At 41.2% G+C, this 14,316-nt stretch overlaps 1 protein-coding gene across 1 annotated transcript in view; it reads right to left on the bottom strand.

Annotated features, from left to right (window-relative positions):
- Window positions 1–424: 424 nt before the first annotated feature.
- EHF (ETS homologous factor) overlaps window positions 425–14,316 on the bottom strand; it is a 51,193-nt gene continuing 37,301 nt past the window's right edge. The window contains exons 7-9 of the mRNA XM_080984103.1: window positions 7,526–7,588; window positions 6,095–6,290; window positions 425–5,300 (exon numbers count right to left, since the gene is read on the bottom strand). Coding sequence (XP_080840229.1) covers window positions 5,201–5,300; window positions 6,095–6,290; window positions 7,526–7,588 — 359 coding nt within the window. The 3' untranslated portion in view covers window positions 425–5,200. The remainder of the gene's footprint in view (window positions 5,301–6,094; window positions 6,291–7,525; window positions 7,589–14,316) is intronic.

Consider the following 14,316-nt stretch of genomic DNA (forward strand, 5'->3'; position numbering starts at 1 on the left):
AAATATGGTTATTAATTTTGCTGGACCAATGTTTACCAGTGAAGGCTTATGTTGTTTTCTGAACTGTGCCCAGAGAGATTGTGAACAGAAATCAGTATGAGTCATAATTTAAAAGAGACTTCTTAACTGAAACATGGGAATCATTTCTGTCAGGAATTTGTGACAGATAAAATAAAAGATAATTTATTTCCTCTTCCAAAATGCTAACGTTGCCCACTTGTGAATAAATGCCCATCTTTATTCATTCTGCTCTGTTATATTCCAACTGAAGCCCTCTAAGCTCTCTAAAGACAGAGATGCCTCAAACTGCCATGACTCTAACTTCCTACTTCACATCTTGCCTTATCAAGACTATATTATTTCTTTCTCAAGCAACTGCCATGAGGGGAATTCAAATTATTTATTTAAAAAAAACCACAGGAAGCAAAGAAAAGCATTGTTTTAATTAGCATTCATAAACAGAAATCAGTGTTAAGCATTTTATGGCACTTCTGTGACAGTATTTAATCTGACATTTGAAGCAAAAATACCCAAAGTATTGTCCTGTTGGAAAACATTTAGACAGCAAAGATTGAGCAACAAACTGAGATTATTCAGCAACATGAAAGCTGGAATGCTAAGCATATAAATGTCCCAACATTTAACTTGACATTCAGCAGCTCCCAATAAGTATCTTTTAAAAAGCTCACTGTGGCTACAATCCTATGCGCATGTACTGAGGAGCACTGAACAAGGTGAAACTTATTTGTGAATAAACATGCACAGAATCAGACTGCACTGTACACAAAAAAATGTGCTAAAAAGATTGTTTAGGTAGCAAACAACACAGACAGATTGCACAACAAATTCTTTGACCATGTGATTTGCTTGCAACCAATATAAATATAGAAACACCTTTATCCTATATAGAACTTTATGCATATGAAAAATATGCTAAAATAAAAAATATATATACAAATCTTACCAGAGTAATATTATATATATATAAACCTTTTGTTTTTGTTTTGTTTTTTAAAAAAATCACCACTCCCTTGCTTGCCAACATACCGTATTAGAAGAGCAATCTCAGAAATGCCTTTATGATATAAACATTCATATAAACATCCTGTTGGTTAAAGATGGTAAAAAGTTCATTTTTGGCTGCGACCGCATGTGCTTGGCAAGATCTGTGGCAGGTAATAAATCTATTGTCTCTGTTTATAGCAGAATAAATCTTACATTACTTCTGTTTCCAAATCTATAGAGTCCTGAAATCAAATGAAGTCCTGAATAATAGCAGGAAATATCTGATGCTATTATTCAGTATCGTGGATTGATATTATAGGATTGAGAAATAATCTAATGAAGGTTGTTTATGAACTCAGAAAGAGACTATTCCTGCAGTTCCTGCTCATTATAAGAGGAACAACTGTTCCTCATCGTCTCTACACTACAAAGTTACGTTGGTTTTATGCTAGTTTCTACCAAAGACTCCTGTATAGCCGGGATAGGGAGCCTATGCTTTCCAGGTGCAGTTGGACTTCACTTTCCCTCAGCCCCCACGCAGCATGGACATAATCAGGGATGATAGGAGTTGTAGTCCAACGACATCTGGAAGGCCACAGATTCTCCACCCCTGTTGCATAGTATGGGAAGGGGGTGCTGAGATAAATCACTAGGCCCTCTTATAGAATTTTTGTTCCTAGGGATTGCTGGGACGAGAGAATAACTATTTTACCGATGTAAATATGTAGTCTTATGTCCTAAAGGTTCACACCTAATTACAATATCTCTGCAAACTGAGGAGCTGCTGGGAACAGTCTAGCTCCCGTAAAATTGTCATCAAAGAAGTATTTTTACATGATGGCATAATTATAAGTAGTTACCACAAGATCTATGTGACAGTGAAATAGCAGCATTAGTCAATGTGGATTACTTCCAAGAATTCCAAAGCAAGAAAGGTGTTGGACAAAATAAGAAACCAGAAAGGACTACAGCTAATTTAACCAGCTGAGGGCTTGAATTTGAGCCAACACAATAATTAAATACTAACACAACTGTCAGCCATTTTGTATGTAGCACAGAAGTTCTTTTAATTAGCTTCTCATATTACATATTACAGAAGAAGGCGCATACAGTTTGCATGTAACGCTATCCAAGCCAAGGCTAGTTATAAATGACTGAAAGTACAGATACTTTTCTCCTCCTCAAGTCCTCCTGCTGCTATGCTATCTCAAAGCTAAGGCATGGCTTGGGTTTGGCATTATGTCTGATCCCAGGCTCATGGTTTGTCAAGCTCCAAACAAGACACGAATATTGCCAGGGTTTGTTCTTGACCCCACATTCATGATTTGTTGGGGAGAACAAACTGTGAGCTCAGATTCAGATGTAATGCGAAATTAAACCATGGCTTAGCTCCGGGAAGCAGGGCAACGCTTTGCCATAGTTTGCTTAGCTCTGTGTGTGATCTGGGCCATCGTGAAGCGCTATTCTTTTATTCCCAAGCACTGATAAATTAGAAGTACAAAATTATCCATTCAGTTTGTTTCATTCATTAGAACTATAGATTGGCTATCAATGTGTATAACCTTTTGGCTCAGAAACACTCCATACTGGTAATTCCCAACAGTGACAAATCCAACCCATTGCCTAACATTTATGCAGGATCAGATAATTGGTTAGATGCGGGGACCCATGAAGTTAACAATGGCAATAGGAAGCAAGCTGGGGTGGTGGAATCTGATTCAGAGACAGAACAAATGTTAAGTCAAGAAAAAGAGACAAGAAGAAAAGGCTTGCTTTGACGGCTGGAGTCCTATGATTTCATTTGTAAATAAGATGAACCTGCCTCCACCCACCTTATGTAAAGTAAAAAAATGTCACATAACTATAACTGATGGTGACAGCTTTGGCAATAACTGAGCAGGAAAAGGTGTTGTCTCCCTGACATGCCTATGTGTGTTTTTCTGCAAAGACCAAAGAGGGAGGCACAAAAGCTTATGCCATAATCAACTCATTGACCTTTAAGGCTGTAGAAGACTTGGTTGCGTCTGTAAAAACCTGCCCAAGTCCCCCAGTAGCCTTGACAGTTTTGTGCTGTGCTCTGTTGCTTTATTCTTCCATTATATACCTAGAAAACGAGCTATCACCTGCCATCTAAGAACTTTAAAAGGAAACTTTGAAATTAAGACTCCAGTTTGGATTTAAATCATGTGGGCAAATATACATGAGCCCAAAGTGACCATTTTTAAGTTTAGCACTTGCAACAATTGCCTAATTTCCCCTGATAGGGTAAATCTGTGTCTAGACCATATCATTTCACAGTGCCTGTAAGTGCTCATGTGACGGAATGGTCTTCCATAAAAAAAGAAAAACAAAGAAATAGTTACAAAAAGAAATTAGATGTAAGGTTCTACCCTAGGCTTCTCCTTGAGACGTCAGTTTTCTCCTTGAGATGTCAGATGGAAGGAGTGGCCTTTGTATGGAGGAGAATTCAACTATGGAATGTGGTGCAGTCAAGATCTCACCTGAGTGAGAACTAGGCCAACATGTATATATAGCAGCCAGAAACAGAATTTTTGAGTGCTTGATGGACAGTTTGTATTAGGCAAGGAGTAGATAATCTTGCCCCTTCCAGATTTTGCCATACCACAAGTTCCACAATCTCTGGCAATTAGCCATGCTGGCTGTGACTGTCAGAGTTCAAAAACATTTGGCAGGCCCCAAAACTCCCACCCCTGTATCAGACCATTGTTATATTTTGATATATATATATTTGTATATGGTTACATTTCTATCCTGCTCTTACTCTATCTGAGCAGGATTCAAACCCATATTAAGTCGAAACATAAGAAGGTACTATATACAGAGTCAGATTTGGCTCAGTATTGTCTACAATGACTGGCACCAACAAGGCTTCAGGCAGGAGCCTCTCAGCCCTACTGCAAGATTCTGGAAATTGAACCTAAGATTGTTTACATGCAAAGAATGTGCTCTCCCACAGAACTAAAGCCCTTCTCTGTATGAAGATTATATCTGACCAAAAAGTTGACTTTTTCACAGAGATTTTGGCACAGTGATTGCCTAAGATACTCAAACGTGTCTCAAGTTAACAGCCAACCACTTCTTCAATGTGGTGCTGTCCAGGTATTTGTTGGACTCCAACTCCCATCAGCCCCTGCCAGCATAGTCAATTGTGATGGGAGTTGCAGTTCAACAACTTGTACCAGATTGGGGAAGGCTGTCACCATGAGTTGTTTTTCTTTTTCTTTTCATAAGCTAGCTAAGCATTCACAAAACCGGTAATCAAATTCCACTAAAGAAAATAAAAAATTATTATTATTAATAAAAATTGAATTTATATACCACCCTATACCCGGAGGCCTCAGGGTGGTTCACAGAACAAAAGAATACCCTTTTACTGAGATCATGGATTCTCATGTTCCAGGACAGTTATTTGAACAAATAGTCTTTATCCAGGAACATGAACCCATCTCTTAAATTGAGGGTCAAGAACGGAGACCAAGACAGGTCAAGGGCACATTGACTACAGAAATAATATCCCACAGTCATCATATTCCACAGTTTTACTCAGCTACCTGACTAAAACAGACACAAGATTTGAGTGGCCAGATCTTCTCATACAACCCTTATACTGTGATAAAGGATTATAGATCAACCTTTCATAACCTCACGCCTTCCAGATGTTTTAGACTACAACTCCCCTTGTTACTGACCATTTGCCACAATATCTGGAAGGCTCCAGGTTGGGGAAGGGCAATATATAGATGCATCCTAATTTCTCTTACATGCAGAAAGCAATAGTCCTTATTTTCAGGCTCTGAAGTAAAAAGTAATGCCCTGTGAGTTCATCTTAGTACATTCTTCTCTCACAGTATTGTTATAAATCACATTTCTCTTGGAATACATTTTTTAAAGTCTTCACAAGAAAGGAAAACACATCCCCAAACACAACCATACAGCATTATATCATAGGTCACAGAAAACTGTGTACATCTTTCCCCATAGAAGGACATATGTCAAATAAAATAACTTCAACATCAATAAACCATAGTGTTCCTTCTTCCCATTAGAAGTAGATTTCTGCCCGTCCTCCCTCAATTTTTTGTACATAAATAGAAGAAAATAGTCTCTGAAATATTTACATCCATGACAAGTTCCTGTTGGTGAAAATTTGTACAGTTGTTTTTAAAGTGGATCCTTAGTTCTCATTTTCTCTCCAGCCACGGGCATTCTTTCCAAATTTATATACTAGTCTCCGACCATCTACACGTTCGAGAATTTCTCTTTTGTAATAGTATCTGTTAAAAAGGAGCAATGAAGTTGGATATATCAGAACTGTCTAATGAATGGTGGGTTAATTTCCCCCTGAACTCAAATTAAAATTGGATTTGGCAAATTAAGTTATTCCTCTTCCCCAAACAGAAAATAGGTGAGCTTATTTGAAGGCTGATTCAGAGGGGATTCAGAACCCACTTCATGATGTGATCAGGAGTGCAACACGGTCTAGAAACCCCAAACTCCACCCACAAGCTACTGTGGCAGACCCACCACCCACTTTCTGGTGAAGGTCAGAGCAGGAACAGGCAAGTGTAATCCCACTGCCCCAACAAATATTGACTCATTAGTTTACTGAACACAAAGGCTCAAAGTAACATAGCTCAATATGAAATCAATATAAAATTAGGCATACTTTAAATCAATGAAACCAATTAACTCACGGAGATTTAAGTATTCCTAACTTGGTTGGAATTGTGACAATTCTCTGTGATGGCCACTAGGCCAATAAAAGGCTACATGCAAAATTTTGCAATATCATGCATCACAGTTTTACAAATATCAGTCGGTGTGGTTACTTATATTTCATTGGAACTCCCATATCAAGGATGAGGAAGCAGTGACCTCCAAATGTTGGCTTATAACTACCAAAATCCAGGACCATTGGTCTTGCTGGGCCAATGGGCCTTGGACAAAATATAGGAGGGCCACGTGCTCAACTCTCCTGCTCTATATCAAATACATTGATCACACCGTAGGATTCGAAACTAAGCACAGTTACTCTGTGCCCAAACTTTCTCCCTTCTTGTTAACCTACCTCATGGCACGGCTGAGTTTCTCATAAGTCATGCTGCTATTGTTTTTCTTCTTTCCCCACAGCTGAGCTACTGCCTCAGATTTTAAGAATCTGAAGATGCCTTCAGACCGGTCCTCCCATTTTATCAAGCCTGGATTCTTCTCTGGATGCAGGAGAATGTCTCGGATAAATTCCCACAAGTGAGTCCCTCGAGGAGCTAAAATAAAATGGTGTTACAATGAAAAGTTATCCACAGCAACAACTACTACATGGGATAATCCTCCCCCCCCCCCCAGTTCCTAATAGGAGGTCATCCTTATGCTATGTATACAAAATAACCAATAGTTCTCTGAACAGGTGAAAAATTAGATGGTATATTGTCCTTAGACAAGCATATCGATCTAGGAGAGTTAGAAAATTTTCAGACCACAGGAAGCATCATTTGGTGTCAGACAAAAGACATGCTACACTGCAGCTGTGTATAAAGAAGCCCAAAGGCTCTTCCGTCTGCCTTTGAAAGCATACTTAGAGGGAAGCAATTTGCAGTGGATAATTGACAAGGGGAAAGAGAGTGCTCGATCCTTCTCAACCAAGCCACATTTCCCTAAAACACCCCCCACTAACTGTTTAGTTGAGGACAGTTTGAAAAGCAGAACAACATACAGTTTATCTCCTCCATCCCCACCAATGGCAAATGTTTAATCAATGAAAGATTCAATCCATGCCTACCACTACAAAGTTTACATTTCTATGAAAGAATGACATCTTGGCTAACAAGCCATCTCCTACAAGTTTATTTGTAGCATTGAGGTTCTCACTAAGGACAAATACCTAACTCATTTTTGTTTTTGTCTCTAATTTCAGATCGTAGAGTCTTTTCTACAAATCGGTTACGTTCGATTTTATTTCCTGTACTCTTGTCTGCTTTGAATGAAGGAAAAATATGCAACTGAGCCCAGTTCAAATGGGACATTCTGAGAAAAACTCCCAAATTAGTATCAGACTCTGAATGGTCACCCTCATGGGAATATAGGAACAGATAAAAAGGGCAGTTGTGTGTTTTTTTTGAGCATTGTAGTTGTCTAACCACCTAACTCATCTCCAGATACAGTGGGAGAAGGTTAAAGTTGCATAGCTGGCAAGCTACAACATTCAAACAAATGTCTTAAAGTGCATTCCTTACTTTGACTGGACAGTGAAGGTGAAGGGGATGTTCATAGCCAAGGCTATCATGTTGCCATTTATCCCTAGGAAATAATGCTTAAAAGAGTGTAATACAGTAGGACCTTCAGGTTTTTTTCTCAGACATTTAAATTCTAATGAAGTTTACAGTGGGCATTTTGTGTGCAATTCCTTTTCTGTTGGATCTGGTTCTCTTCGCTATCTGTTATGTCAGTAAATATTTGATCAGCCCCACCTTACAGGGCAATAGTTCTGTAGTAGCTAACTTACTGTGTTTCTTGCTGTGAGATTTTGGAAGGTGGTCTTGTGTTTTTTTCAGCCCTGAAGCATCTTCTGTAACAGAAAATGGGGGTAGGTCAGTTCTTCTACCTGTTCTGGCACACACACTCATGCCCCTGTTCTAGAAACAATCACATGATAAGCCTTATCTACACAAAAATGTATTGTTTCTATTCTGTTGTCAAAGTAGCTTGCAAGATGAAGAAACATAGCATAAAAGTACATTTTCATTCAGTGCCAAACCTTCAAATCTGTTTGAAAACAAAGCAGCAGAAACCTAATAAAGTTGTCACTTTCCAAAATCACAAAAGGCTCAAAGAACAAAAATGTTTTCCCAAAGTGCTTAAATGCATCCACTAAATAGGTCCAATGAATTTCACCCAGAGGAATTTTCACAACCCAAGCCATCATCTGTCTTTTTTATTGTTTATTTACATTGCCTTGTGTTGTCTATTACATTGATTGATTTTCCCTTTTTGTTTGTTATGCAATTATTTAAGTTCATAATATTATTTATTTAATATTCCTTTACCTATCAATAAACACAATAGTGTATCAATAAACTATTACATTTCTTTCAGTTACAATCCTCAGTCTGTGGCCCTTGTCACTGGCTATTTTTTAAGCACTGGGAGGAGGGGGGCAAATTAAAATGCATATTAGTGCCGCAACAAGGGGCAATATTATCCAGATGATCCAAGTCAGGGATGAAGAAGCTGTGGCCTTCCAGAAGATATTGCTGGACTACAGCTCTCATCATCCTTGGCCACGGGCTCAGCTAACAGTGGCTGGCGAGAGCTGGAATTCAATAATATGTAAAGTACCACAGTTCCCCATCTAACATATAATTCTCTAACTAATATATGGAGAGAGAAACTCCCAGATTAACCCAGGCTCAGACCATTTTGGGCTTTAAAGGTCAAAACCAACAACTTGGATTGAGCCCAGGAACAAACTGGCAGCTAGTAAAGGTCACACAAGATCTATGTGAGCTTGCGATTTGGTTCCAGCTAAAAGCAGAACTGCTGCATTTTGAGGTTTCCAAACTGCATTTTATAACAGTTCAATGGATAGTGTATTATAGTAGTCAAGTGAAGAAGTAGCTGGAGCATTCAGAACAGGAACCAGGTGCTTTGCTTGAACACCAGAAAGGAGCATAAAATAACTAGTAATTCATTAAAGAGGCACAATCTTCCTGTCCTTCTTCCCAGTCCCTTTCTTTGAACCCTTTGCCTTTTGAAAGTTGAATTAGCAGAGGTGGAAGGGTGCAGAAATGATAATGATTAGCACCAAGACAGCAAGGGAAAAACATATAGACAATGTTAGGCTTCCTTTGTTGGATATTCACCTCCTCAGGTGTTCAGCCTGGATACACAAGGGCTAAAGTGGGTAGGGGGACTCTAGGACAGCAGCAAATTTTGGAAGGTCCTCACCATGGATGCCCCCTCCCCTGCTTGGCAACACACACACACTATGCAACTTGCCTTTTTGTGCAGCAGCAATTACTGCTTTCCTTGCTGGGTATCCAGACAGCATTTTAGCATAATGGTGCAGGTTAATTTGATTTCTTACCTACCGTTCACCACAAGGCCCCAGAGCAGGTTACATACATTTTATAAATACAATATTAAAATCAGTTTAAAACTAATACAATCAAAAGAATAGGGTAGGTTCATTTGGCTCCTATCCATAGTAGCAGCCTACCATTTTAATTGATCCAAAACACATTGGCCCTGGATCTAAAGGTTGAGTCATTGCATCTGAGGTAAATTAAAATGGCAGGCAACTACCACAGATAAGAACCAAGGCTGGCTCCTGTTCAAAAGCAATAGTGCTACCTGCCCAAGGTAAAAACAGATACCCCGGGGGCAAGCAATGAGGGCAATAACAGCCACGTCAGGCCACTGAAGGGCCCTTTTGATCACTGGGGCCCTTGGCTAATGCTTGACTGACTGCTGGTGCCAGGCATGCTCATGCAAAATCTTCCACTCCCAGGCCTAGCGTTCTTGGTTCCTGACCCCAAGGAATCCTGTAAACCTCTCCAGACCTTCATACTAAACAAACAAGCCTCAGATATATATATGCATATGCCTTTCTAAGTTTATGGTTATCACCGCATTAGTGAACTCCAGAAGTGGAGGACACACTGGGTGAAGCAATACTTCCGTTTCTCAAACTTGAACCCACTGCCAGTCAACTTGATTGAGGAATAACTCCAAGTTCTAATATTGCGAGGGAGGGAGGAAAACTTATCTCAGACCAAACTGAAATTAAATGACACACTAATGCTAGGCCTGCCACACCCTTTGTCGTATCCTCTGTAAGCCCATTATTTTCCAGAAATTATATTAAAGACTTCCTCCTTCGTTATTTTCTGGTAACTGATCTAATGCAAAGTGTGCGTAGTGGCGAAATAGCAGGGGTGGATGGAAAATATTGTATTAGTTTTCCTGATTATAATGTCAGCTCTTCTGTCCTGTTTTTCTAATATGCCTTTCACACTGTGGTACCTGTTGAATTATGGAACTGTGGCTTCTTGACTGATAGACTGGCATGCTAAACTAAATTTCATTCATACTAGTGGACATTGGACAGCATTGCTACTCCCTCATCTTTTCCAAACATGTGTGTTTCTGTTTCCCCATCTTTCCCCCATAAAGACAGCAGGAACTGTATGCGAGTACAGCACCCCAAATTTCAGCATTTTACCCCTGTAGTTTTCTGGGTTAATGGAGCTGCAAATAGATTTTTTACTCAGAAGGAATTAACACAAAAATGAGTGCTAATCTCCCACTACATTCCACTAGATTTATGAAAGTGGCTTTTACTTCATTTGTTAACTCAAATACAATGCAGAAATTCACAGTTAGGAAAACCCTGGGGAAATAGAAGAAAGTGCTGTGTGAATGCAGCCTAGATTAGATTAGATTTATTATAGTTAAAATAAGACTCAAAGCAACTCACACAACAAAACAACAAATATACAATGTAAAATACGGAAATTATGTATTCAATATAGTATCAAGAACAATAATATGTTCTAGCTGCTGTCTCTCTTGCCGCCCCAGCAGAACAAAGTCTCCAAGACTCTGACACTCCAAAATACCACCCCGATGTGCTGTCCTCCTTCTGCCATCTACCAAAGGCAGTCAACTCCAGACACCAACCTTTCACATATATGGTCTCCCTTAGGCTGTTCCTAACACTGCCTGGCTCGATACCCTCTATCTCAAACTCCACCATTTCATACTTGCCTCCCAGCTACTCAGCCTCAGCTGTGAGCCACAGGACAAGGCACCTTTCCCCTTTAGCTCACCAGTGCTTTCTTCCTAGGGGTACTGAAGAGTACACAGTACTGGCACTTTTTCCCCCCTAGAAGAAAAGCACTGAGTTTAACCAACCTGAGCACATAATGGTGTGTTTCTGAGTATGGATGGGGGAGAAATTGGGTTTAGTTCACTAGTTACAGGCAGACCTGCCTCATTTGCAATTTCGGAAACAATACACGGACTGAAACACAACCACCCTTTGAAATTTGCATTGTCCTCGAATTTTGCAATGCAGTTTCCCAGCCAACTAAGGTGTACAAAAATGAATACACCAGAGCAAAGCATGCATGGAGGTGCCTATACTACTGAAAAGAACATACAAAGAGAGGCAATCACTTTGCAAAACGGTATATTAGTCAAAACCTAATACAAAAATGTTTTTAATAAGAGAAATCCACAGTAAAAAAAAAATCAGTTAAAAGAATTTGATGTGGAATGTGGAGAACCAACTTGAAAATGGAGAAAGCAAAATTGACAGATTCAGCCATCCCTATTTTTCAGGAAGTGGGACAATCAACAAGTCTCAGGGGCATAAGAGACAATGTTGTTAGGAATTGTTGTCAGTCGGACATGGACAAGTCCGCCTTCCCCTTACTGATGCAACAGTATGCCAGAGGGAGGAGGGAGGGAAATCGGATTTCTGAGCACTAGAAGTTCCAGAGTAATGAAAGGTAGAAATTCTCTCTGTTCACTTAGCACACTTAGTATGCTGAACACTCACTACTTTAAAAACAAGCCAAAGAAGCCGAAGGCTTGCCTGCCTAATCTACTAGTGGCAATCTGTTTCCATTTATCAGTGGCACATCACCGAGTGCCAGGAACCTGTGTTGTGTCTGCCTTGCAGGAGATCAGTGTCAGAGAAGCTTAAAGCCCACATGTGTTCTTCCACCTACACACATGTATAAACAGTCACCAATGGAAATTAGCTATTTGCATGTGCAGATGACTTACAGTAACTGCCAGGCTTTCTGCACAAACTTGTCCGAACGTTTTTTTGTTGCAACACTGATAAGCACTCCAGGAAAATGGCCTTCCATTAGGTTCTGCTGGAAATCTGTAGCCACAGCTGAAAACCAGCTAATTACATTTGTGCTTCCTTCTGCATTGTCAAGTTCAGAGAACACCATCCTCTTGTACGATTTGCTGAGCTTGTGGGAAAGTCCCAAAATCTAATTAAAGCTTGACAGTCCTGCCTTTATGGAAGCACACCAGCCTTAAAACCGAATTCCATTGGGAATTTTGCCCTGAGAATGAGACTCTGAGGGATTTAAATTTACTCTCCTAGGGAAAAGAAATCCTCACTACTCTTGAATTATCTAGTTATTTTATTCTATTGAAATTAGGGCACAATCCTATACTGGAGTTCTGCTCGCTAAATAGGCTTTTGCATCCGGTAGAAGCCCTGCTGTGCCAGCAGAATGGCAGCTATGTTGCCATCATGACAGATACACCAGTGCAGTGGTTTTCAACCAGTGTGCCATGGCACCCTGGGGTGCCTTGAATGATGGTCAGGGTGCCATGGGCAACACTGGCCTCTGTCCTTCCTTCCTTCCTTCCTTCCTTCCTTCCTTCCTTCCTTCCTTCCTTCCTTCCCTCCTCTGATGGTCTCTCACATCTCTGCCTCCCAAAGACTTGCATGGCTGTTTCTTACAGCAGCCCTGCCTACAAGCTCACCAGGTGAATGGTGCCCAAGCTCCCCGGGTGAATGGTGCCTCTGGGGCTAGCCAGGGGGTGCTTCCCAGGCCCCTGTGGGGCAGTGTGAGGAGGCACCTCTCTTTGGGGCAGGGTGGGCAGCTCAGAGACCAGTAGCTGCCTGGAGGACTCCCAAGGAGTGGGGAGAGGAGGCTGAGGGAACACTCCACATGGGAGGGTGTTCAAAAAGTGTTGAGGGGCTGTTGGCTCTGTAGGCAAGGGGTGATATAACAGGGCTCCTGAGCCCCAAGAATGTAGTTGGTCAAGGGAGCTGTAGACCCCAAAAGGTTGAAAACCTCTGAACCAGTGGAATGCCTGTGATTCCTTCCTGCAGAATATCCTGGTTGGCAGAGCTGCTCTGTGGTTGAAGAGATGCCTGTAATGCAGCTAAAACAAGGGTAGAGTTGCATGAAGTTTGTGCACAGCACAAGGGAGAAAGCACCCTTGCTCCAGATCCTATACCTCTTCAATCAATGCCCATACATCCGTTGGCAGCACAAATTTATACTAGATCCAGACCTGGGGCAGGAAATTGCCCCCTCCCCATTGACTTCAGTCAAAAAGGGCAGAGATTCAAAAATAGCTGTGCCCACATCAATGGCCTGAACAGAGGACTCAGTACCTAATTATAGCACACTGCCATGGGGAGTGTGTGGCATGGGGCTGTATTTACCTACCAGAAGGAGTGGTAGGCAAAAGGGGTTGCTTGGAACATGGAGGAACCAGGCTATTTGCTCCTCAATTTGTTGGCTCAATGTGCCTCAATGTGGGAGGGCCTCTCCTTTTCCTTTTACGAGAGTGCACTCTGGGTTTGAGCCAAAGAACTCAAGAATGGAAAACAGTAGGTGTTCTTCCCACCTAAGAGTCTTCTTGCAACCTCTGTGCTCCTGGCGCTGAGGACCGACTGTTGAAATCAGGTGCAGGGAAGACAAATGCTCTGTGATTTGTCTTATTGCTGCCTATTGCTGCTTAGTGGTGTCTGCAGTGTGGGTTGAAGTATCAGATGTTCCCTCCATCCTTCACTCCTAACGCAACTGCTTTGTTTTCCCAGGCATGCAAACAGTTATTGGGGCATATTTCCCCATCCTCCAATGGGCCTCAAACTCTCCTCACCTGCTTCCCAACCTATACAGTGAGACACTAGAAGGTACTGATGTCAGCGTATGTTTGTGACTCTCCTTATTGCATCTCCCGGTCCTTCCCCTTGGCCAATTGGCAAAAGGCTCTTTTCCTCTCTGGGTGGGTCTGAAACTCTTGTCCCAGGGAGGGGTGTGTAAGTTTCCCAGTACACAATTGGGCACTTTGCTGCATATCACATCTTCCATCTCTTGAGCATGTGTTATGCTCCTAAAAGAGTGGCTGGATAAAGATATTATAATCCCTGCCTGAGGACTGGTTGTACATCTGGGCCTTGTGGACTGGTGTTGTTGTGGCTTCATCTTGCTTGGTGTGGGTGAGGGTGTGAATTGTGTGCTGGGGTGTGTCTCCATCACTGAGAGGTCATTGGCTGCCTTGTGTATGACCAGCTTGTGGGCAGGATTGCTAGCATATACCCTGATTACTTGGCACTGACCCTATTTCTAGACATATTGTTGGTGTCCCTCTCTTTTATTTATCTTATAATTTTATTTTCTGCTTATGCCTTCAGGTGTCTTCTGAAAGTCAGATAGTTGTTTATTTCCTTGACATCTGAAGGGAGGGTGTTCCACGGGGAGGGCACTACTACCAAGAAGGCCCTCTGCCTGGTTCCCTGTAACCTCG

This window comes from Podarcis pityusensis (genome assembly GCF_964106645.2).
Source record: "Podarcis pityusensis genome assembly, chromosome: 1".
NCBI lineage: Eukaryota > Metazoa > Chordata > Lepidosauria > Squamata > Lacertidae > Podarcis > Podarcis pityusensis.